At 43.4% G+C, this 26,634-nt stretch overlaps 1 protein-coding gene across 1 annotated transcript in view; it reads left to right on the top strand.

Annotated features, from left to right (window-relative positions):
* Positions 1-899: 899 nt before the first annotated feature.
* Positions 900-26,634, top strand: part of LOC111868497 (ataxin-1-like) — a 51,132-nt gene continuing 25,397 nt past the window's right edge. The window contains exons 1-2 of the mRNA XM_023859189.2: positions 900-970; positions 25,403-26,127. Coding sequence (XP_023714957.1) covers positions 25,411-26,127 — 717 coding nt within the window. The 5' untranslated portion in view covers positions 900-970; positions 25,403-25,410. The remainder of the gene's footprint in view (positions 971-25,402; positions 26,128-26,634) is intronic.

Raw genomic sequence — 26,634 nt, 5'->3', positions numbered from 1 at the left:
GCACTCTTCTCCTTTCTACTATGTGAAGCGATGCTCCATCAGAGTTTTACTGAGTAGGCGAGGGGATGTCTTCGGATGGCCTTTTGCGAGCAAGCGATTTTGAAGTGCGGCTACCACTCCATTTGTAGAGGACTGTGCATGTGTGGTGACCACCAGATTGCATCTTACACAGTTTAATGCCACTGATTTCTGTAACAGACTAATTTATTCATGGGGCAGATTATTTCTTGAATGTTGATACCGGTTTACATGTTGAAGATATTATCCCTCATTTATGGACGTAAAGTTTTATTACTGTAACAAAAGAACTTACCATTGGGCCTTAATCTGAGGCGGTGCAGCCTGGTCTAGATCGTCTATTTCTCCTAAATGTTGATGAATTTCTATCGTACTGCAGGGTGTTCTCCCAGAATATGGCAATCTTTACAGTCATCATTGTAAGAATCTGAAATCTAAATAAAAGTGGACAATTCGTATTACTGACTGGGTGAATTAAGCATATTTAAGGAGAAATGAGAACTATCTCCTAAGTTTTGCGCTTATTATTTAATTTAATTTAATAAGACGATATTTCTCCCATAAATTTTATTTTCGCCAGTGTGTTTCGTTCGATTTACATAATAAGTACCAGTGGTTTCAAAAAGTATTAACAGGCTAATTTTTGTAGCCGAAATGAGTTATGTTATTAGGAGGTAGGGAATGGGATTTGAAAAAAGATAACTAGATCACCTTCCTAGCAACGTGAGAAACGACAGGCTCATTACTTCATCTACTGCATCTGTTATTCTGCAGTGCAGATTTAGCGACGGTGGAATGCTGTCCAATAGTGTACTCCCGGACCGCGCGCGGCGCTGATGCTGCTGCACTTGAAGCTCTATTCGCCCCCTCCCAGCCCACAGTCTGTGCGCGGCGGCAGCTGTAGTAGTAGTAGTCGTAGTAGTGACGTCTCTGAGAGATGCTGTCTGTCAAGGTCAGTTGCTACTTTGTTATTTCAGTCAAAGTTTTAAGGTTTTCATTTGCAGCATGACGACTTTGCTGTATTCGAGAGAGTGCATCCACCTTGTAAGTTCTGCCACACATACATAGCTCGTAGAGTTGGTTGTAGTAGCTTCTGGCATGGTACAAAAATAGCTCCATAGCGGCGCGTGTTGCTAACAGCGACAGCAGGTGACCAGACGTACCTCGAATGCCGGTACTACTGAAAACAATTTGGTCTGTTGCAAGGAAGGGAGAATGGTGTGTGCTATTGCCGAAAAGATTGTTTATAGTGTTACACCTTGTTAAACGGCATAAGATTAAATACGGCGACCAGCTGTAAGTTGGAATGACGTGTGGCATTTTTGATAAGATTGTTGAACGTACTCCACACTTGTTAGACAGCGTGGAGTGTGCTATTATTGACAAGATTGTTGAGTGTATTTCATATTGTAAGACTGTGTAAGATTAAACACGGCGAGTAGTTGTCATCAGTAAATTAGTATTCCGTGTTCTATTACTGGCAGATATTGCTGCGGTATTTCACACTTCTTAAGCGGCATAAGATTAAGTACCCCACGAATAATGGCATGTGCTATTATCGAAAAGAACTGTCTCATATGTTGCATGCTATGAGATGAAATACGGCTACCAGTTGTCAGAATAAGGTGGCATAGCGCGTGCTGTAGTATTTTCATATTGTACGCTTCTTCGCAAGAATGCGGACAAGCGGATGATATTTCTGTTTCATATTCGAGAGGTGCCGGGTTCAGTTCTTAGTCCGGAGGCCGGCTGTCGTGACGGTTTCTATGTGGATTTCCTCAATCTTCGAGCCAAATGCCGGGATAGTACCACAGATTAATCCACAACTGCTACCTTCCACAGCCTTCCAATTTATTATTCATTATTCAGCCTTCCATTGTAGGCATTCTGAGCGACTGACAGCGCCGTTAAATAAACCACAAATAAATAAATCGCAAGAGATTAAGCACGGTGAGCAGCGCTGTTGTGCTGCTAATGGAAGTATTGTTTGCTGAATTCCGTACTTGTTACTTCGCATCAGATTAAGATGCGGCAACGGAGTTAGAATGGCGCGTGATATAACTGACAACGTTGTTATGTTGAACACATGTTACGCGGCGTAAGGATACACTGTGACCAGTTGCCTTAAGTGGTATCACTGAGAACATTGTTGTTTATGTTATAATCGAGAACGTTGTTGAATTCTGCACTTGTCACACGGCATAAGAGACCTGTGGTCTGAAGTAATTGAGAATGACGTATTGCACACTTATTACACCGCATACGAATTAATACGGTTACTAGTTGCCAGCAACAAGCTAAAACGGCATGTGCTGTTATATTACACACTTGTTCTGCAGCAAGTAACTTAGAAGGGCGTGTATACTGGAAACATTCTTTGTTCTAGTGAGCATTTGTTTCACGGCAGAATTCTTGAATACGTTGACCAAAAGAAGACTGTTCTCTTGCATACTTGCTAAACATCATAAGATGAAACAAGGTTACAAGCTGTGATACTGAGAAGCCTGTTTGTTCTGCTGCACGTTTGCCCACGGAAATTCATTAAACATGGGGATCAGTTACTTAAGAAACTTAGAATAACGTAGGCTGCTGTAAAAAGAATGTTTTTTCAGTTCACAATTCTTTCACGGTATTGCTTTAGTAAGAGTAATACACGTAGTTGTAGAGGTAGTTGTAGAGCAGAATCCTTCATGAGAAGCTGACAGTTATTCCAAGTCTTCTATTGAAAGCGAAGGTTCGTTACCGTGTTCACAAAAACACAAGCTACTAAACCCTTTCTTCAGTCAGATGAATCCAGTCCACTTTCTCCTTCCTATACTACTTATTCATTATCCTTTTTAATATTATCCTGGAGTTGGGACACCTCAGTCGGTATAGCTACAGGCTACGGGCTGCACGGCCGGGGTTGGGCTTCCGGTAGTGGCAAGATTTTTTCTCTCCTACATAGCTTCCAGACCGGCTCAGGCGCCCACCGAGACTGCTCGGAGGTAAAGCGGCCGGGACGTGGATCTGGCCACTCACCTGTATCTAGTGCTGAAGTCAAGAATTGTGGAGCTATACCTCCATTCCCCCATGCGGCTTCATAGCATAGGCTTAATTAATAAAGTACGGGGATATCTTTACCAGTAACCTCCATGAAGGTGTCTCAAGAACTATATTTCTTTCAGGTGCTTTGTCTGATATTCTTGCCCTTCCCATGTGCGCCTCATGCCGCGCCTGTCTCACCATCGTCCGTTTTGTCATCCGAATATTTGCAGCTTTCGCGAGCCTTTTGTTATTTTCTCCTTTCTTGCAGATATTGTGAGCACCCTCTTCTCAATTTCAGAGTCGTTTTCTCGTAGGATGCAAGACCCACTTCCATGTCCATTGAAAGAAGAGGCTAACTTATAGTAGTATTGTGTACGTATATTTTGATGTTCTCGTTTTTGGATACAAGGCAGGAAGACAAGAGATTCTGATCTTAATTTAATTTTTGTTTAGTTTCTTTGTGAATTAAATTTTGGTCTGACATTCGTGTTCCAAAATATTTAAATTCGCCACATGTTAGAAGGCTCTACTGACCACCTGTGTTTTGATATGTTGTGAACTGTGGTGCGTACACTTGTGGAACACGCTCCCGCCTGGCGTCTGAGAGAGTTTCCGTTTTCGTCATAGTACTTACGTTGTCACCCAGTAAATTAGCACAGCATCAGAGAACAATAAGCGATGCGTCTTATTCAGTCTCGATTTTACCCGATGTCACTAATGGCATACTGCAAAGCACAGTTGAAAGGCAGGCATTAGGGATGTTATCAGTATGAAATGCACCCCACAGACCTTCATTTTTATGAGTTTATTGTAGATTTCATTAGCCTAACTAGTTGCACGGGTATACCAAAGTCAGTGAGAAAGTTACGCATCTGCCTCCTTCATGACTCTCGGTTTCCTTGAATTTTATAAGCAACTGATATACTGCCCCGTGCAATGTCTGTGATTGTAGAATATTTTATTTGTTTTTGATTCGCTAATGTCGAAATCCGCATTGATGTTCTCTGATAGTTTTGCATATGGACGGAGTTAACGCTAAAGAAGAAGTGTGGATAAAACATGTGAGTTGAAAAGAATTACATTCCTCTGTACGTATAACCAGTTTTATTGCCGTTTTTTGTAAATACACGTAAGAACAGCAAGGGATCCCTTGCGCTGCTGTGGCTATGAAAAAGTATGTGAATATCAGAGCATAATGCTTTAACTTCCTGCTTGGATAATTTTGTCGGAATTTGAGCAGTGCCTTCAATTTACGGCTCTTCAGTTGTTAAATATCAGTTTCAAAATAGTTGAGCTCAGGTACTAATGACTCGGCTGTATGCATTTAAGTTTGCCACACACCGTTGACGACATGTAAGCATTTAATAGCTACTTAAGTGTTAAGTATATTGTTAGAATATACAAGTAGATTGCAATTCTCAGCGTTTGCTTTGTTAGATCTATGATGGCAGAATTCTTGAATTCATTTAAGCCTCCTTATAAATCTCTAATATTTGTTATTGCTGTTTATTTCAGTCTCGTTAATTGTATGTTTTGGATATGCTCTCTTTTGTTCCTGAAAGCTCAACCAATTTCACATCTTGAATTATTCTTATTATCTTCATTCATTCGGCTTGGATTGTGTAACCATTACAGTTCAGTCTGCTTCCTCTCACGTATTAGTTTAAGCGCTCTTGATTAAAACATTCTGCATGTTGCTTTGCCTTGTAATAATCTGGAATCCCTTTGCTGCAGTTTTGAAATGTTCTCTGTAGGTTCTAGTGAATTTAATACTACCGTTTAACTTCCACATCATACAAGTTCTTGAGGTTAAACCTTTTCATATGCAGCTTTTGCGTTGCACTTGAACTTCCTGACGATACAACAACCAGATCGTTTTCATTAGCACTAATGGATTATTGGTGTCACGCAAGCGAAATTTTATGCAGGTGATGATGAACATAGCTACACACCATATCAGATACTGTTTTTATAGCTTAGTAGTCACAAAAATGGTGACAATGCGAAACTTTGACGTTATGCCCGACGAATTAAAAGTAGAAAAAATCTGTGACATATAAGCAACAAGTTTTTTTTTCAAAAAAAAAATAATCGTGATAACGATGGTGACGATGATGATGATAATAATTCAATTCAATTCGTGCTTATTTACGTGCAAACTTAACAGCACAGAGGCCAATAACAAAGCTGGTGCGAGTACATAGAAATACAGGTATAACTAAAAGACAAAATACAAATAAGACAGTCTATATAATGGCATTAAATTAATAATAATTCCAAGAAAAATTAAAGTTAGCATTAACAGGTGAGAAAATAAAATAAGTACATTTCGAATGGTTATTCCATTATAATAACAATAATAATAATAATAATAATAATAATAATAATAATAACCTGTCACATGTTGCAAATAATAAAATTCTGACTCGACCAGGATTCAATTTACGATGGGCCCCCTGCCCATAATCGACAAACCTTGCAGTTTTGAGGGTCTACAGTTCCTCACTAGGCTTCATGAGTTCTTGCCAAGACCTGCTGTGATGCCCACACAGTCTCTTTCTCCTGGGATCATGACTGTGGTCATTTGCTTGCACCTAATGCCGAGTTTGAGAACACCTCTGTGTGTTCTGGGTGCTCGTCGGTTCTTTACACCACAACCTCACGTCCCACCCTCAACCGTCATTGTCCTACATCGACTCTGGAGGAGCTTAGCATGAACATCATGCCACTGAACGTTTTCCTGTCTTGTGAACTGTCTTGCTACCAACATGGCGATTATGCGCACAACAAATTTCACTTGCTGCAGGATCTTGAACTTTATAGCGCGGTAAGGATTTTAAGGACAGCTAAGTTAAGAGAGATGTAAGACTTGGACCGCGCAATGACAATAGCTGATGAAGCTTTGTGAAATGTGGTGACATGTCATGAACACGCATGCGTATACGTACTAGAAGTACAGATGGTTCTAAAAGTACAAAATCTAATCCCTAGACACTGTAACCTGCACCATGCGAAAGACAAACGCTTTAAAATTTGCTCTTATAGATTAACATGTTAAGTGGCTTGACATTCAGACCACGTAGTGGTCATGTGACGGGTACTGACCTCCCCACCAAATGTTCCCGAGTTCGAGTGCTTTTTAAGCACTGCTGCTACAAATATATTCTGCAGATGCGTCGACAACTGTTTCCACTGTAAAATAAGGAGCTGTTTGCTGTTCAATACGCAAAATATTTATGGCAACAAAACATTATTTTACATAAAGATGGAAAACGATTAAATGGCCAAGCACAGTTAATTTGTGGTACGCATTTGGGGGAGGGTTATAGATTTTCAGAATGTTGCTAAGCATCAACGATTTGTCGCTTGCTATGGACATCTTCCATTTTAGGTATGCTTAATTGTAAAAAGATATGAGCATACTTCGTTCAGAATCTCAGACTGGTTAAGTTACATTGAGCTAATTTTCGTCACCTGTCAACATTATTGTCGCCATGTTATGGGATGGTCTACAGTGGGACAAAATTCACTTTGTTTCTTGAATATGCTTCACATGTCGGGAACGGACACCTTCACAGAGTGATGTAAGTTATTTCATAAAGGAATATGGATATCATATTAAAAACACGAACAAGATCAGGGCAGCGGGTTTGATAAACGAACGAGGAAAATGAAACATTAAGACATTTGAATGACTTCGTGCGGAAGTGCGACATATCTCATTTTAAGATATTTTTTCCTTATATCCTCGTTGGTGTCCCCACCTTATCGTGGTGAGGGGGTTTGAGTATGCCAAGGACCCTGAGAGCTATACCAGCGGTAGCGTAGCTACTGGCAGGGCCTCCCTTGCTGGACAGGTCAAAGGGTAGGCATCAGACGAAGAGAGATACCAAAAACTGACATCGGAAGCAGCGTCATCAGCAGCGACTTGAAGCACAGAGCAAATGATGCTCGAGATGGTTCAAGTTCGTATAGCAACAGGCGTGACCAGAGTGGTTTGAACGGCTGTTGTACTGCGATGTGGAAAGCAAATGGAAAAACTACCACATTATCACTTTTCCTGGATAGTCTCTTTCCAAAAACAGAAGATCGCATTAAGTGGAGAAACTGTTTTGGAAGAGACTGTGGACCTGTCGTCTGACAGATTACTGATGATGATGATGATCCTCTCATCTGCTCTTATGTCTCTCAAGATATTGTAGCGTGTAGATCCGTTGCTAAGTAATGAATCTGTAAACAATGGCCGTTGCTAGGTAATTGTCGTAAACAGTGATACAGGAATCGTGTTGATATATTGGGTTTCTGGACTTTATCCATCGTCCTGGTTTTTAAGATAACAAATAAAAACACGACGTTTCGGAAACTGGATCTGTTTCCGTCCTCAGGTGAAGGAAAAGGGAAACACCTATTCTGTTGGGTCCGTTAGAAAGAGCTAGCCTCAATCACTGGACCTTAAAAGAAGGGTAAATACCGGGTCCATACCGGTGATTGAGGCTAGCTCTTTCTAACGGACCCAACAGAATAGGTGTTTCCCTTTTCCTTCACCTGAGGACGGAAACAGATCCAGTTTCCGAAACGTCGTGTTTTTCTTTGTTATCTTAAAAACCAGGACGATGGATAAAGTCCAGAAACCCAATATATCAGTGTGTTATACACCATCGTCAGAATCCTATAGGAATCGTGTTTCCTACGCGGCCAGAGCGATAGCCACGTGATGCAATAATAGAACAGTTGGGAGGAGTCTTCTGTGCGGTCCGTGCCGAGGCTATATAACGAATAGCAGCTGCCATGGCAGTTAGAAGTGTAGGAGTTAGTTGTGACGCAGTCGCCGACCAGTAAGTATGCGAAAACGGAAGCCGTTACCAGACGACAACCGGTGACGATACAGCAGACTCTAGTGACTTGTAGAGTGCGTGACTGGGCAATAGCGCTACAGTTAATTGTAGTGACGATCTGTAAGTGTGCAATAAATCCAATTACCAATCCAACCTTGTCTGCAGTCCCTCTATCACGTGACATATATTTTGATGATCTTTGGCTGTGATTTAGAAGGCATTTATTATTTCCCCCATGCCCGGCAGTCATCTGGATTTAATCACGCTAAGAACGTTAGCTGAAGAGAATAAAGTGTTTCTTCTTGTTATGTAATGTTCTTCTTCTTCTTTTTTTTTTCTATCCCTGTACCAGTCCGTGAAGGCCCATAGGGTTGTGAGACGTTGAGGGTCCCACATTGTCTAGACAATCGGCTCAGAGATGGCGGTAAGGCTATCAGCCTTACGCGCCGGCCGCGCTTTACTCCCCAGGAAAATTACATTTGCTTTTTATTTTATTTGAAGCCTCTTATATCCCCAAATGCTCATCACCTGTTTTCAAACACCATGAGTTGGGCGCCCATATGACATTACAGTTTATCGTTACGGACGACACAAGAAGGTAGAGAACCACAGTACATGCCAAGTTGGTGTAGAGTTAAGCCATGAAGAAGGAAAAGTGTTTCATATTGATGCATGGAAATGAGTTGTCTGTCCTGCAGTATGCGTGTTCGGACGAGCTTTGCATTCAATTGACATTTATTTATTGCAGAAGTGCATCATGACTTTCACGGGTCACACTGGACGAAATGTTGCCAGACTTGAAAAGTTTGGCTTTCTCGTTTATCTAAAGATGTGACATCTCGTTTAGAGTTTCGTGGGGCTTGAATCGTGGTCACTGTGATCGCTTTTAGAGCACTGCGCCGCAGCGTGTCTGTTGTTCTAAAGGTCATGAATCTGAGTTCTTGCTGAGGCCATTGTCACGATTTTATGGAGCGATAAAGTTATTTAAATCAAATGTTTCCTTTTGCAGTCAGACTGCGTGGTTTATACATGTACTCGTAAATACAGCACGGGCTTATCAGAGCCGGCACGCTATTTCAAGGTAACTGAGTCACCAACACGAAAGTGAACAGCGCAGAAAACTGCATCAAGTGTGACCGGGGAGGATGGTCTTATGATTCTTGGCGACCTGTTTCAACATACATGTCGGGTCGAATGCTGAGTAACTGATGACGAACCTCGAAGGGGGCGGTAGTTGCCTGTTTGCATTTGTCTCGATAAACTGAAGAAAATGACGAAACACGACAGGCAGTGTAACCAAAATTCGAACTGAGCACTCCCAGAATGTGGTACCAGAAATTTGCTGCTGTACCAACCGGTGTTTCCTCTCCTCCACGCTCCACGTCGTCCAGACCGGCTTTGGGGTTCACCCAACCTCATATGCAACGGGTACCAGGGGTAAAGCTGACCACTCATCTCCAGCTAGTGCGGAGGTCAAGAAAACGTGGATCTATACATTCACTCGTCCACACGCCTTCATGGCATAGTGCTTAATTTTACTTTTTACTAGTCGGTGTTTTGTCTTGTATCCGGGGTGTCATCATTTTGGATCTCACCTGGCAGGCTGACCAGTTTGACGGCTAACATCAAATACGGTCATGATCATACGCACGTAACTTAACAGTTTCAGTCAGTATAGCGTCGTTAAATAATGGGCTCTTAGATCCTCAGCAGCGACGATATTTTGGGTACGGTCTCAGACGTACTGTTGATTCGGAACGTAGAGACAAAATCACGGTTTCCCGTTTTTACTGAACGAGTAAGCCTAGTCGAAATCCCAAATGTTCAGCATCGCCACATACTTGTCCGCGATTTAGTTCACTATTAACCTCCCACCTCCTCCTGGATCTTCCAATTGGCCATTTTCAGGGAAGCAGCATCGTCTTCTAAAATGTTCGTATGTACCTAGCAAACTACGCTGTGTCGTAGTTCCGGAGATGACAGTACGAATCTTCAAACCTCAGGTCTTGTAACCTTACGCTAGGAGGCCTGTCGTTATGTAAGTCTGATAACCTCATAACTTCAGCCTCCATACGTGCCGGTGATTTTCTTGGGCACTTTTATTTTCAGATCCTGTATTCGAGGGGATTACAAAATTCATATAAAGGCACGCGATAGAACGCCGTAAGTGCGCATTCATTTCAGTATTTTCTTCTTGGCGCTGCACCCCCTTTCGACCTGTGACCTGCATTGTAGCAGTTTGAAAACCCCACGTTAATGCAAGCATGAAGACTGTCGCAAGATCAGGGTTGCTACATGCCGGTTCGAGCCGTAGTCTCTCCTCTTGTGCAGCTCTCCTGTCTTTAGAATCGAGCTGTGACAAGGCCCGCGTCGTCACTTCAGCTTCTGTGCCCTCCTCTAGCAATATTGAGACCAGTGTTAGGATTCCTTGGATAGGGGATCAGGCCCTCGCATGGCCTTTACCATCAGTTTACGCTTTTCTTAATGGTGCTACAGCCAGATTCGATTCTTTGTCTCCTTTAATTGTGAGACACCCACCCCATACCTTTCGTCAAGCCCAGCGGTAGGAATACTTCGATGGAGGTAAGTCATTTTCAAAATGTTAGAACATTGAGCGGTGTTTAAGGTGTTCTGCTTCAATTCGAGCTTTGTGTATACTCCTCAGAGAACTCTACATGCAGGCGAGACATGCTGATGGACACGATCGTGTGGAAATAAGGCACAGTAATATACAAACAGCAGTGCTACCATCTTCACAAGTTCCTCGCTCACAAACATGTTCAGAACGATTAATGCCAATTAGCCACATACACAAACCGCTGATAGCGGAGTTGACATGCGCCTCCAGACGGCAGCTGACGTTGAAGGTCATGGGTTCAGGAACTTGCGCTACTTCTGTCACTTCTTTCTGATTTTCCAAGACACAGGGATTTGGTCCTATTCTAAGTGAACGTTTAAACTAATTTATATTAATTTGAACTTGGAGAAGGTTGGAGTTCTCCCTTTGCACAAGCACCATTCTTCAAGTAAATGTAAACGCCCAGGTATATTGTAGCTAGCTTTCAGAGATTCCCTCTTTTTGTTCCTGAAATGCCTGCTGGTTTCACGTCTTATATTGTTCAGATTATCCCCATTTATGTCGCTTGGATCCTGTAACCATTGCAATTGGCCTGATTTCTTTGATCTAATAATTCTGAGCACCCTTCATCGAACCATGGCTTATGCTTCTTCAGTTCATAATGACCTACACTCTCCTTGGCAGACATTTTTATATTCTCTGTAATAGTTTCCCAAGCTTTATTAACATCCACCTCAGCGTCTGATCTTCCCAGAACCTGCGAATTTATTTGAGATTTCAACACGATACTGCACTTTATCCTCTACCTCGTTTAATTTCTTGAGATTGAACCTCTCCATATGAACTCTGTGATGTTTTTTGCTCACTGCCAGTCTTTCCCGAACATTTCCCACCACCAGATAATAGTCTGTATGACAGTCTGCTGCAATGAACGATCGGACATCAAGTACATGTGAATGCCGTCTCCTATCTATCAAAATATGTTCAATATGATTGTGTGTCTTTCCATCAGGAGATGTCCAAGTAAATTTATAGATGTTACGATGTGGGAACTTTGTACGTACTTTTGACATTAAGATTTTTGGATGTGGAAAATTTAATACTCTAACTCCATTATCATTACTAATTTCGTGTAAATTCTCATTCCAAATTGTTGGTTTGAAAATGTCTTCCCTTCGTACTTTGGCATTAAGATCTAACAAAATTTTTGTATTGTATTTAGTGAATTTATCGAATACACCTTCTAGTTGTTCGTAGAAGCTGTCCGTCAGATCATCAATTTTATCCTCTGTTGGGGCATGAACAATCAGAACAACGATATCACACAGCGACCTCTCTGTCTTTTTTTAATTCGCTAGTGGTGGTGGAGTCCAGCTGGGTCCACTCGGCACGGCGGCCACTGAATGGCCTAATTTTCGTGTACCTGCCCCGGGTGATTATGATGATGGAGAATTTGGTGGAATGAAGTTTGGCAGGGGAAACCGAAGTATTCGGAGAAAACCCGCACAACGCCACTTTGTCCACCACAAATCCCACTTGACCAGACCCGGGATCGAACCCGGGTCGTAACGGTGGGAAGCCAGCGAGTAACCGCTTGAGCTGTGGCGCGGCCAACATAGATATTACTCGAATAAATTAACTTTAATTATAGAAAACATGCGAACAAACTAAGCTCTTGTGGCTTTGTCCTCTCTTCCCTGCAGCTGACAGAGGCATTGTATATATAGTACATAGAAATAGGAATTAAGGCTAAGATTAAATTGCAAATATATGTAAATACTGACAATGGACTTACTAATACGGACTATGACTGACAAATGACAGACCCGACCTCTCGTCAGAGAGGGCGCCCCAAATGAACTGGACAGCAACTTTCATATAAGAAGAAAACGTCCCAGCTGGACACCAAGGCAGACAGACTGACTGTGGCTTTGATGATCAACATTTGTTTGGCAGAGTCCTCATGAAGCGGACTGTTTGTCAGTCTGCCCTCCGTGGGCAAGGTCGTGCTGTTAGCACACAGTGAGACGTGCCCACAGCCTCGTAACTAAGGGACAAACACACGATTCCGTGACACCGTTGCCACTGGTCCCATCTCAGCTAATAATGGCTCCATTGGGGTTCCGTTTCACCAGAGCTGCCGCATTATTCCTTGATTTCATTTTTATTTATCTTCAGTTTGTTGAATGGTCCTGTTAGGAGGACTACATAGAAGCGGTGCCGAATGGAAGATGGTGACTTATGAATTGGGAAGAATGTGGAAGGAGTTGCCCCTGTTCTGATTTAAGGTTTCGTCTGGACGGACTTAGAAATCCATGTAAAACCTCAGTCATTATGGTCGATGTCCGGCGGAGATTCGAACAGAGCATTTTCCGAATACAAGCCAGAAGCGTTACCGCTGCACTGAGCTCTGAGTCCCATTATGGATCAATTTGAGTTGCGAGGGAAAATCGTGGCGGTTACGTCATATGTTCAGGATCCTGTGATTGTATCACTGCCGTTTCATTTAGGTTCCGAGGGACTAAGTAACGGTTCCGTCGCAGCTGCTTCAGAATTGAATTATGATTCATTCAGACTCCTAGAGTATTTCGTAATGGTTCCGTCACAATTGTTAAGGTTTCCTGGGAGTTACATTATGGTTCCAGAGTATTTTATAACGGTTCCATCACGGTTGCAACAAAGTTCCGTGAGAGTGACATCAAGTTTCTGTTATTCCTGGAGTGTCATGAGCTCTCCACAGCAACTTCATTATGACTCCATGTGGCGGTTCCGTGAGAGCAGCAAGACAAGTACGAGTTTCCAGAAATATTGCTTCACCACTGCTTCTGCCTGCACTAGATGTGCACGAATGTGACTGCTGTTCGTAGCTCGGATGATATTGAATGAAGAATTGGCAGTGAATGTACAAGGAAGCGGCCATGGCCTAATTTGAAGCATTATTTCACTGTGTGCCTGGAGAGATTGGGGAAAATAATGGAAAACCTTTCACGATGACCAGTCTCCGGGCCGAGATTTGAACCCTGGATATGTCGAATACGGAGCAGGAGTACTGCCCGCTCGACAGCAACGTTCGGTGGGTGTTTCCTGGACCAGACAAATTGTCGGTTTTGTTGGTGTGAAGCCTATGGTTTCCACGCTCATGAGAGTACAGATGCTGGCCGCAGTAGGCGGTATAGTTCATTCCATTGCATACTAACTGGGCTTGATAATTCGGTAAGTGTTCCTGTTCGCGAGATTTTTAAGTAGAAAGTGCAGATCTTGAAGAGGTGTTGGTTGTACACCAATTTTTATTACAGTTATTCATTTCTCATCATGTATATTTTGCTGGGTAATGTAATAGGTTTCAATCTGAGCTTCTTTCAGAGTACTAGACCCACACAAACCAAACTTCAATTCGCCTAACAAATTTATTGCATGCATTTTCCAACCCAGTATTAAATTTTGTTTAAATGTGTCAAATGGTCTGAGAAACATGTCACGTGGGCCGGTACTTTTTTATTGCTAGTGGGGTGGGACTAAGTCCCTTGTACTGCGGCCACTTGTGGCCTATTGTACCAGCCCTAGGTGATAGGTGAGGGTGATTGTGGAGCAATTGGTGGAATGAAGATTGGCAGGGGAAACCGAAGTACTCGGAGAAGATCTGTCCCAGCGCCATTTTGTCCACCACAAATCCCATTTGACCAGACCCGGGTTTGAACCCGAGCCGCCGCGGTGGGAAGCCAGCGACTAACCGCTTGAGCTATGGCGCGGCCCCACGTGGGCCGGTATCACGCCTATCTCCTCCAGCCCACGACCCCTCAGTCTAGAACTATGTTCCCCAACCTGTGTACCTGCAGAAGGTATCAGGTGCACTGCGAATGTTTGTAAAGAACTGTATACTCGTACACACGTTTTACTTAGAAAACGACTGGACGTTAAATTGAGTTATTAAATGTTAAATGCTTATTATTTATTCCGACTCATTCCTTTCACACTTATGTAGTAATTGTGTCTCCACCCATCTGTTGTTACTGCTTAACGCCTTCAGCCAGTCATTCGTGTCAAGTCCTTTATGTTCGCAGTACCTTCCTGCCCTGACCCAACAATGTTTACCGACAGTAGAAAGCTTCATGTGTGCCTATGATTCTCTGCAACAAAAAATTAGCACGTGCTATATTATTTATTCGGCCAGACTTCATTGGCATGTGCGGCTACTTATATGTAGGGTAGGTCAATGTCCTTGCAACCAGAACCTGAAGGATATCAGGAAATCTCCCTCCTATCAAATTATTTTACTGGCACGTGAATTCCATATTCACCTGTTTCTGTGTTTCTGTATATCTCCACACTTTCATTGTTACCACAAATAATATATACATGCAGTTCTTAATGTCGTTGGCTTGTGAATCTGTGACCGGCCTTTTATGTTTGAAATATTGCTCAAGCCGGTCGTGATAACAGTCAGCTGTTACTAACAACAATATTGAAAATATAAAATTTTATTTTCACGAGTTTGGTTCCGCATTTGCCTGCACAGACTGTACCCTTTACTCATCTGAGAACTGTCAAGAGCATTGGCCGAATGTTTGGATATTAGATTCGTCATTGCTCATTAGATATTTCAGTTTCCATCTGGGATAAATTCATTGCGGTTGACTTAGCCATACTAGTACAGGAAGTAAGAACAATTTGTAGGGAAATAAGAAACAGAAAAACATTGTGTCGGCAATATTACTTACTCATGGAGCAGAGCCCTTCTGGAGGACAAGCCAATTCTGCTGCTACTCAAGAATTTTCCAGCATTTTATGGAGCCCGAAGGTTCATTACCGTGTTCACAAGAACCCTCCACTGGTCCCTATACTGAGCCAGATCAATCCAATCCATACCATCCCATCCTATCTCTCTAAGATCCATCTTAATATCGACCATCCACCTACGCCTTGCTCTTCCAAGCGGTCTCTTTCCTTCTGGCTTCCCTACCAATATCCTACACGCAGTCCTCTTCTCCCCATTCGTGCTACACTGCCCGGCCCACCTCATCCTCCTTGACTTGATCATTCTAATTGTACTTGGAGAAGAGTACATGTTATGAAGCTCCTCGTTATACAGTTTTCTCCAACCTCCTGTCACTTCATCCCTCTTCGGTACTTGCATCAGTTAAAGTTTGAGTGTTTTTCTTTATGGTATCTATATAATCACCCAGTAGATTCACATCATCGGCATAGGCCAACAGCTGATGTGTCCCGTTTAATTTCAGTCCCACCTGGTTTCCCTGGACCTTCCTAATGGCATATTCTAAAGCAAAGTTGAAAAGGAGTGGCGATAAAGCATCTCCTTGTTTTAGACCATTCTGGATAGGAAATTTATCAGACAAATGTTTACCTATACGGACTTTACTATACGTTTCGTTTAAACACATTTTAATCAGCCTAACTAGTTTCATGGGTATCCCAAATTCTATCAAAATATTGTACAATACTTCCCTCCTAATTGAATCATAGGCTTTCTTGAAGTCTGTGAATAGCTGATGTACTGTCTTATCGTACTCCCGTTTTATTCTCCAATATCTGAGGAATGTAAAAGATCTGATCTGTAGTTTATCTGTTACGTCGAAACCCACACTGATGATCCCCAATAATTTCATCTATATATGGACTTAAGCTTGAGAGAAGAATATTGGATAATATTTTGTATTATGTTGAAAGCAGTGATATCCCTCGATAATTACTACAGTCAGTTTTATCACCCTTCTTGTGAACTGGTACAATAATTATTGTATAATTGTAGACAATTGTCTATTATAATAGACTCCTTCCACTGATCAGGCAATTTCTCCTTATGCCAAATAGAAGTATTTAGATTGTGTACCTTAGAATGTAATATTTCGCCTCCTGCTTGAATAAGTTCTGCCGGAATTTGATCACTACCTTGCGATTTATACCGTTTCAATTTTGCAATAGCACTTTCAATCTCAAAAGGGCTAGGATCAGGTACTAACAGCACAGCTGTATGGATTTCCGTGTGCCTAACATCACTGACCCTATGTACATTCAATAACTGAGAGAAGTAGTTCCTCCACCTATTCAAAATGTGGGAAGCTGCAACCAGATCACCATTCGCATCCTTCACTAAGTTACTGCTAGGCTGGTAACCCCTCTTAAAGTCATTTATTCCTCTATACAGGTCTCTGTTCTTGTTCTTACTGTTCGTTGCAAGCTCATCAGTTTTGCCTTTCAGATATTCCCTCTTTTTGTTCCTGAAATGCCTGCTGGTTTCACGTCTTATATTGTTCGGATTATCCCAATTTATTTCGCTTGGATCCTGTAACCATTGCAATTTGGCCTGCTTTCTTTGATCTAATAATTTTGAGCACCCTTCATCGAACCTTGGCTTATGCTTCTTCAGTTCATAATAATCTAGACTCTCTTTGGCAGACATTTTTATATTCTCTGTATTAATTTCCCAAGCTTTATTAACATTCACCTCAGTGTCCAAGTTTTCCAAAGCCGCGAACCTATTTGAGATTTCAACACGATACTGCTCTTTACCCTCTACCTCATTTAATTTCTTGAGATTGAACCTCTCCATATGAACTCTGTGCATTGTTTGCTCACCGCCAGTGTTTCCCTAACCTTTGCCACCACCAGGCAGTGGTCAGTATCACAATCTGCTGCCCTGAATGATCGGACATCAAGTGTACTTTAGTGCCGTCTCCTATCCTTCAAAATATGGTCGATTTGATTGTGTATCTTCCGATCAGAAGATGCCCAAGTAAATTTATGGATGTTACGATGTGGGAACTTTGTACGTACTTTTGACATTAAGATTTTTCGATGTGGCAAATTTAATACTCTAACTCCATTATCATTACTAATTTCATACAAACTCTTATTCCCAATCCCTGCTTTGAAAATGTCTTCTCTTTCAAATCAGTACTCTTATTTGTTTTTAGTTCTATATCCATTTGTAACTTACTTATTGAGTTACCTAGGTATTTTTCAAAGCGGCCTCCGTAGTCTAGACGTAACGTTCCCACCTCATGACTCGTGGTACGCGGGTTCAAACCCGGCGGAGGTCGTCGAATTTTTAAGGGCGGAAAAATTCAGGGAACAAGTCCTCCGGGAGGGACTTTAAGCCCTGTGTCCCGTGTTGTAGCTTTACGGCACGTAAAAGAACCTCATATCTCCAAAGGAGGTCACTGAGACAAATTCAAGTACGTCTCCCGCCCAACAGTAGTCTCTAACGCCTCTGATAGAGGGGGGAAGCTTTATAGATACCGCCAAGCCAATGGAGGCCGAACTCTATGGCTTGGTCGGGACTGATGGTACGCACCAATATCGGTAGGGTATAGAGACTGGTAGAATATCATAGAGGGAAGCACAATGGACCAATACTGGTGTAAGTGCATGGGAAAACCCACCCTCTCCAATAACTAACTAACTACCTATGTATTTGAGATTTCTTCCGCCACTGCCCTCAGCGAACACGCCCTGCACAAACTTCTGGCGTTCCACGTGCCGAATCTCATGGCCATTTTCTTCAGGCCAGCTCATTTGTCCAGAGGATCCGTCCAGTTCCGAGTCCTTGTGTTCATTTTCGTAACGGTCTTATTTTGTATGGAGAGGAGTTATTGGCCCCACGCCCAACCCCCAAGCTGGAGGACCACTCTTGTTGGCTTTTCGCGACTGCTTATTCAGTATACACGCAGCTATTCTCCATACGTGGAGGGCGTCTCCTCCATCCGCAACCTGAGGACGCGCCATGCCGTGGTGACAGGGGACCCACCTAACATGGATGTAAAAGGAGGTAAAATATAATAAAGTGCCAAGTGACGTGTTGTTTTCAATTTTTGTTTGGCTCGCCGAAACAAGGCCCGTGTAAGACTCTGAGATAAATCTAGTGCTCTCCGACAAGAGACACCTGGATTGAAGCTGCCACTCTTTGGCAATAACTACAGGTGACCCAGCCGCAACGACCTCTACAAGGTAGGAGAGCGTATAAGTAAGTGGTCCCCAAAGCGAGACTACATCATCATGTCAATCAACGAAGCAGCTACAGGGCGACTTCAGATGCGCGGCTCCGTCAGCATTAACCTAAAAAAGTGGAGGCGGCTATATGGTATGGATTGGATCGATCTGGCTCAGGGCTCTTGTGAACACGGTAACAAAAATATTGGGAAGTTCTTGAGTAGCTGCACAATTGGCAGATTCTTAAGAAGGGCTCAGCTCCATGAAGTTAGCTATGTTTTCGGCGCTGACGGAAATAGAAGCAGCAAAAACGAACCGATAAAGAAAAGCCAATGAATGGATGAGAGGTGGATTTTGTACAGCTTTTCCACATAGCGGTCTTCTTTACTCGATAGAGCAGGCACAAATGTCACACTGTAAGGGCAGAAGAAGGTATGAAATATTTGGCTTATCAATATAATTTGCATACGGGTTAAATATAACATGTACTTTTTTTAATTTATAGTTGATATGCGCTATTAAAATGTCAGAAATTGTCTTTTGGTTAAATGCTTTTACAATTTGCTACAAATATATTCTGTAAACTTCCTTCGTAACGGCATGATACACACATACAAATACACTTAACGATGGTTCATAATCGATTTATTTTTTTAAAATGTGTTATGTTTGGTTCTCCTATGGAGCAAAGGTTTATATGTAGACACATATTTATGGCCATATAAAGTTTCGAATCTCCTTTTCATGGTGTTCCGTCATGTGTCTGACAAATTGGGGTGTGCCTCAGGTGGAAAGGTGTTGCGCAGAACCTTGATGTAGGCCACAACCGTATGTTTCCTCAGCTCTTTCCACTTCACCGAACTACTGTTTTCTCGTCTTATTCGACGCTAGGACCTCTGTAGTTGATACAACGTCGTTAAGAATGAATTTACCAACGTTTCCATTTGCCTTATTCGTTCTCTATTTCTTTCTTTCATTCTTTCATATATACATACGTATCACTTTCTCTGTTCCTTTTCCTCGTTGCGTGCGTATTTACCGACCGGTCGATACCGTCGAGTGTGCGCAGAGCATTTGTTTCATTCATCACTGCGATAAATTTCGAAGAGACCTTTCCGCCGCCCCGTCCCCCCCCCCTTCCTCAAGCGCTCTCGTCTTTTTTGCTGCTGTTCGCTCAGTAGGGCACGCCATTCCACTTTTCCCCGGTTCTTTCAGCTAGAAGAAAACACAACGTTGTATTGCCCTGTCAGTTATTTTGAATAGTGAAATACAAGTCAAATTTAAGAATCCCCCCTAAAAGATAAAATTAGTGCCGTTTGTGTTGCTGTCAAAGCCACATACAGACCAAGAATTTAAGATCTGTCTGAAAATGTGCAGCGGCAGATACCGCCCAAGTCCATTAGGCGGTGCTGGAGCACTGAGGACGGCTGGCATCACTTCTTATTGGTAGTGCAGCCGACCGCCGTCATACAGGTGTCGCGACTATCGCTCGAGATGAGACCTTTGTCCCGGGGATACTGGGAGGGGAACACACTTCGGGGTTTATGAATTACGGGGTCTCCAGAACCAACACCACGTATTGCAGTTTTAAATTAAAATTGCGTACAGTGATTGTCAGTCTTTACACCATTCCTCCTTGAAGCTCTCCTCTCAGTGATCACTCCCGTCGGCATCATTACTTATATTCACAGGAATTCCCTCCCAACACTACTCACTACCTCCTCCTGCAACCCACTTCTCTGTTCTCTGTCTACACTCCAGCACTCCTCCCACTCACCCCCTGGCAGTGGTCATTACTGGAAAACGAGGCGGCCAAGGGTCAAGCCAGGCGCCAGTCCCACATCTGTTTCTTTCCGAGATGTCTATCTTAAACCTTCTCCTCCCCAAGGCACATGGGCAGGCAGTTCAAGACCCCTTCTGGCAGGTCTCGCACAATGTCAAATCATGGATTTATCACCCAAAATCCCTGCCTATCTCGACGAAAGAGAACACCAGGAGCAAACTGGCGACGTCAGTGACAACAGTGGCACCACAAGCCTAAGGAGGACTATGTTGAATTACAATTAGACGGTCACGGGATGGCACCTTGCCGTAGGAGCGCCTCTCAGGGTGTGAACACAATGTGTAAACTGGCCATGATCACAATTAAATAATTTTAGTGAGTGACGTACGGATACAGTAAGGATGTTTTGTAAGAGTTTCGGCTGCCCTATCTTGGGACATTCACCGGGCCGCAGAAGGAAGCAGTGCCTGACTATCGGGAGTCAATACCACGACAGGAGTAGGGTTTTCTTTTTCGCCACCAGGTCTAGACCGACTTTATGTAGTGGGTACCCATTAAAGAAAGAAAAGAAACAAGCTGAAGCTGTTTCCTCATTTGCATCTAGTGCAGGCAATCTGAACTTGTATTTCCGCATGGTGTGGCATTTACGCACAGAGAGAACTGTGTTCTGTAGGATTCAAACCTTGGTTAAGAGCTGGTTAGTAATAATGGTCTCTCCAACATTAAGATATACGCGTATGTTTGCGTGAAATATGACAGTGATTAATTTTATTTCTTCAGGAAAGAGGATATTGGGGAAATACTGTAGTTCGTGAGGATGGAAAGCAGGTGGAACTGGGCCAGGATCATTTTCAGTGTCAGTGTTGAAATTTCGGGTTTCCGTTTCTGTAACGTTACAAAGGCCATATTTCAGAAGTCAAGAGTTGAAATCTCGCCCGAATACCCAAGGATCTGAAGAGTACTGGGTTTCTCTTGTTGAATTTATTTGCAAAAGAACGATTTTCTAATGGAAAGGCAGTAATCGATGGTTGTATCATAAAACAAAACAAACTCCGTGGTTTTGGTCCGCAAGCGAACCATACCGACCGAGCGACCGCCGCTTGTCAGCCAAGTCAGTGCCAACTTTTGCCGATAGACGGGTGTCGCGTAGTCAGCGCAACGGATCCCCACGGCCTTTGATCTCGGTTTTCTAGACCGGAGCCGCTACTTTTCCACTCAGTTATCCTCACGAGGCTGAGAGGACCCCGTTCCAGACCCACTACTCAGCACCGGGAATCGAACCCGGACCTCTGGATCTGTAGGCAGGAACTCTGACCACTAGACCACAGAGGCGGTCACATTATATCGCTTCTTTATTTTAAAGTTTATTTTCAAATTGTAGTATTATTTGGCATGGAACGAGAAAGTATATGAAATAAAAAAGGAACCCTGAAGTCTACTTCATTGTAATCCCAAGAACTGAATAGTGTAACTCCCTTTGAATGACCAGTTGGGTTTTTTAATGGTGACAGGTCTCTGAAATAATTGGCACGTGAATCTGTATGAAATGTATGTAGGAAGATGTAAGCTTAGACGCAAGGGATGCTGTGAGAGGTCTAAGGGAAACGCGCTTTGAAGATGTGAATTGGGTTAAAATGGATACGAATAGGTTCAAGCAGTGTGATTTTGTGATTGCAGTGATGGACCTATGAGTTCCATAACAACTGGGAATTCTGTGACCAGCTGAACTTAACTGCACAGAGAAGACGAGAAACAGGCATGTTGGGGAAAGGATAGGTTGAGGTGCACATGCAAGACAGACCTATTTTTTCTTATTGCTAGTGGGTGGGATAAGTCCCTTGTACTGCGGCCACTTCTGGCCTATTGTACCAGCCTCAGATGATAGGTGAGGGTGATTGTGGAGCAACTGGTGGAATGAAGATTGGCAGGGGAAACCGAAGTACTCGGAGAAAACCTGCCCCAGTGCCACTTTGTCCAACACAAATCGCACTTGACCAGACCCGCGGTGGGAAGCCAGCGACTAACCGCTTGAGCTATGGTGCGGCCAAGACAGACCTAAGTGTTGGAGTAGCTTCACTCCTTTCTCCTCGATGTGGGATAATAACGACCCAAATCTCGGCTTGTTGCTTCTTTCCTCCTTGGTTACTTTCGCCGACTGCCCCGAGGAGCCAGAATAGCGCAGTTGGTAGAGAGATTGGCTACGGGCTGGAGTTCGAGCCCCAGTATGGTAAAGAATTTTCTCTTCTCCACTTCGTTCTGACCGGTTCTGGGGCCACCCAGCCTCCTATCCAATGAGTACCTGGGGCTCTTTCCCCGGGGGTAAATCGGCGTAGTGCTTAATTAGTTAATTACGGGGCAATTTCACCCTTTCATTACCCCGATTGGCGTGTCCTGTGATTTCTCTCAGCCCCCCCCCCCATTGCGTGGCCACTGTGATCATCGCAAACTTCTCTATGTTGTCATCATTACAGTACACACCACGAAACTATAATTTTAAAGAAGAAAGATGTTAATTGATGCCTGATCATCACGTAGCACTATTTGGCGCCTAATTAAAAATACACCAGTCACAGGTCCCTGTCAGTGACACTGCGGTTTTATTTATAAAGCTGTAGCCATCAGCCTGTTCCCTCGGTGCTTCAGTCGGTAACACACTGCATACCAATTGACACATCTATGCGCGCGGTCTTCCAAAGAAACAGTGACGATATCACGGGAATGGACAAAACATCTCATCGGAAGAAATAAATAGACCATACTATCGAACTTAAAAGTATTTTTTAAAGCCATCCACAAGGAAACGCGTAGACCAGTGGAATGCAACGTGTGGGCCGATACCCCGGGTTGTCGTACAGTTTCTTTTGCGTAAACACTAATATAGGACAGTTCAAGGAAATTACGATATTAAAGAGACATTTTATAATTTAAACGTAGTTTTTTTTTTAAGTGGTTACATATAGCCAAAATCAACAAGTGAGATTCGATTCGCGTCTTCGCATCTTCACAGGTTCCAAACCTGCTCTCAGGCCTGTCCAGCCTAATATCCAGTAGGTTGCCGGCCTTCTTTTGTCGGGAATAAATCCACAGGAACATGAAGCTGACCACTCACCTCTGTCAAATCCTGAGGTTAAAAATTCGTGGCTCTATGCTTCTACGCCTCCTTACATCTTCATGGATTGGTCCTTAATTAATTAAGCACACGAACAGTTTTACTATAATAATATGTTTAGTGTGAAACCCACGTCAGGCGTTGTTCACAAGATTTTTCTTTTCCCACATCACTCTTCCTCGGACGCGTGGCGTGTGCAAAGCTTCTTTTGACCAAGGTCGGCCGCGAACAGTCGCAAAATTTTGTTCGTTCGAAAAGAGAAGGAGGAGGGAAGAGAAGGCTTTTGCAACTGCTTCCTCCTCCCCATGCTCTTCGTCACAACATCTGAGCAAGGAATTCAAAACAAATTCCAGTACACATGTAACTCGCCCAAGGACCAGAAGAAACTGAAATTTAGGAATATAATTTAGAAGTCCTAAATGAGGTTTCGAATCACACTGCTTTCTTAAGGTGCGTCCACATTGCTCGTGCTCGCGCTCGCCAGGCTTGTGCTCGTCGGGTGACTCGTCTCGCTTTTACTTGTGCTCGGAAATCTTCGTCCACACTACTTCAGTTGCTCGCCAGGCTTCGGCGTGTGAGAATCCGTATATTTACTCGTAGTGTGTATAGGCTGTAGTCGTATTTTATTTTATTGGCTATAGTTTTTAAATTAAAATTTTAAAATTTGCTTGTCTCGTGACTTGTCATATCATCCACATTACTCGCGAACATAGGAAGTCACACGAGCACGAGCACGAGTAATGTGGACGCGCCTTTAGAATCATATTAGCTCCAGCTACCATACATATTTGTGTACAGTACACTTCATAATGTAATGCTGTATTGTAGCATCCTGTTGTACTACGTATGCTTTTTAAAGGCAAAAATAATACCGTCTAATGTGACTATTTAAGTTTTATCACTTGAGGATTTATCTCCCTTACATGTTTCGATCCTTACGGATCATCCTCAGAGGGTATCAATACTTCCGGAAACTACTATTAGAATAGATGTTAATTGTGTGGATACACATATGATATCTAAAATGCACAATATACGCAATGTTCAACCTTCCACATTCACAGTGGCCTTCTTGGTGTTAAAACTTTTTAAAAAAAGTTTGTTTTAAAAAACTTTCAAGATCAAGCTTAAAATTTATGAACCATGCAGGTTCGCGTCAATTCTCCTATTGTTATTCGTGGAGGTGGCTGGTCCTGTGCCGCCTGTTTATCTTGCGGAAGGAGATCCTTAATATTTCCGTGTTTATTCGTGGCCTGCTGTGTTCTTTTTTATTATTTTTATTATTATTGTATTCACTGCCAACTCACGTGCAACTCACACTAAAAGTTTTAAAATCCAAATTTGAAACTCTCAGTTGTTTCCAGTTGTATTTAACACGTCTACTGTACGGCATGTGCGACCATGATCAGGTGCAGTAAAATTGCTTCACTTGTACACACTGCACAATGTATGTAGGCTGTTCTCTGTTCGGTCTGCAATAGGAAACAAATGAACAGAATTTCAACAGGAGGACATCGGACTGAGATACGAGCCAATGAGACAGACAAGGAAGGAATGTGCTGGCTAAGGCCAGCAGAAATATACCCGACAGCCAGACTGAGAAACGAGTCTCGTCGACTGTGATTTGGAAGTGCTCTCGTAAAATTCAAGGAGGGTAATTTATTCGCTCATCTCTGTATTATCCCCAAAACTATTCAGTGGCTGTTGAGTTAGTTTTGTATTCGGAAGTAGCTGGGTCAACTTCGCTTGAATATAACTCTTATTGTATGCCAGTATTAAGCTCAGTTTGACCTCGTACACAGTACAAAAAGCGGCTCTTCGAATTTTATACGTGATATAAAGTATAGGTATATTTCATTCAGGTCTGCAACTTCTATTTGATTTTTTCCTTCAAAGTAGAATGTACATTTAATGAATGAAAGGGAAAACGTTTGATGTACGTTATAAGTCACAGCAATTCAGGCTCATGTCTACTTAACACAAAACTTTCCTTGATTTTGACCCACGCATAGCCCGGGTTCAGTGTGTGTCATGATAGATGATTGTTTCGTATGTTTCTTGTCCGGGATTGAGCAGGCTACTGTAGCATCCTGTTCTTCTTGCAGGCAAGCCCATGATTTCCGCTAGCGTGGTTGTGGAAGGTGGCGCTGGGGTGGCTCCGGCCTCTGGCAGACCAATGACTTTCGTCGAGCCCTTCCTGCTAAGCAACAAGACTTCTCCGCCGGAGTTCCTGCGCCCTCTGCCCAAAGCAGCACCCCTCGTGTCCCCACGCTACAACGGGTCAGCCCCGCCACTGAACGGATGTCGGGTGCCCCCTGGCCGCAAGTTTCCGCCTCAACCTGACGCGGCTGCAGTGAACTTTGTCAGCAAGGAGGAAGAGGACTCTCCATATCGAGGGTTGTACCCACCGCCTCCTAGCTACCACTACCCTGGGGGGCCGTACGGGGCACTATATCCCGGACATTACACCCCGCTGCTGCCCCCCTACAGCCCCTTACAGCCGTCTTGCAGCCCCCCTGTGAAACCTGGCCAGTCACTACTACGTCCCGGAAAGGAAGGGTCCCTGAAACACCGGATCCTGACACGACCTCCTGACCCTCCGAAACGGCACACGGTAGCCCCCCACAACACGAACTTTACCAAAGGGTCCCTGATACAGCTGGCCAGCGGTGAACTGCGGCGCGTAGAGGACATGCGCACTGAGGACTTCGTGAGTTCGGCGGAGAAGAGCCCGGCGCTACGGTTGGACCCTAGCACCGTGGTGCGGATACAGGAGGGGTCCGGGGGCACGGCCCGACTCACCCTGAGCTACGGCGAACACAGTACTCAGGTAGGCGGTCACCTCTCCACATCTTCACATCTGCTTACTATATCCCGCGCGGCTTGGACGGGTCCCCACCTTGCCAAAATGCGCAACTTTGTTGCAAAGTATGGAGTCCCTAATTTAGCAACCGTCCCCACCCTCCTGCTTTTTCTCTCGTCTTGGCGCAACTACACAAATTGCCTGACATCCCCGAGAATAGTTCTTCGTGTGACTGTTCGAGAGTCGGCGCCAAAGCACAGGCCTGTTCATTTCTGCTGATATTTGGTTCATATCGTGACTGTTGATTGCAGTAATCTAAACGTGTTGAATATCGGTTCTCGTCACGGTGTCTCGAAATGTAGTGTTGTTAACTTCGACGAGATTTTGACAAAGTTGATTTGTTTTCGACTGAGGGTAAGAAGGCGGTGTTTCTCGTCGCCTGGGGGTGTAATTTGGGCTTGCGCCATCTCTGGTGTAGTAAACAGCTTCATTCGCGTAATAATTATTAAATGAAATACTAATATAGCAGGTTTG

This window comes from Cryptotermes secundus, unplaced genomic scaffold (genome assembly GCF_002891405.2).
Source record: "Cryptotermes secundus unplaced genomic scaffold, Csec_1.0 scaffold206, whole genome shotgun sequence".
NCBI classification, from domain to species: domain Eukaryota; kingdom Metazoa; phylum Arthropoda; class Insecta; order Blattodea; family Kalotermitidae; genus Cryptotermes; species Cryptotermes secundus.
This window is presented reverse-complemented; position numbering and strand designations above follow the sequence as displayed.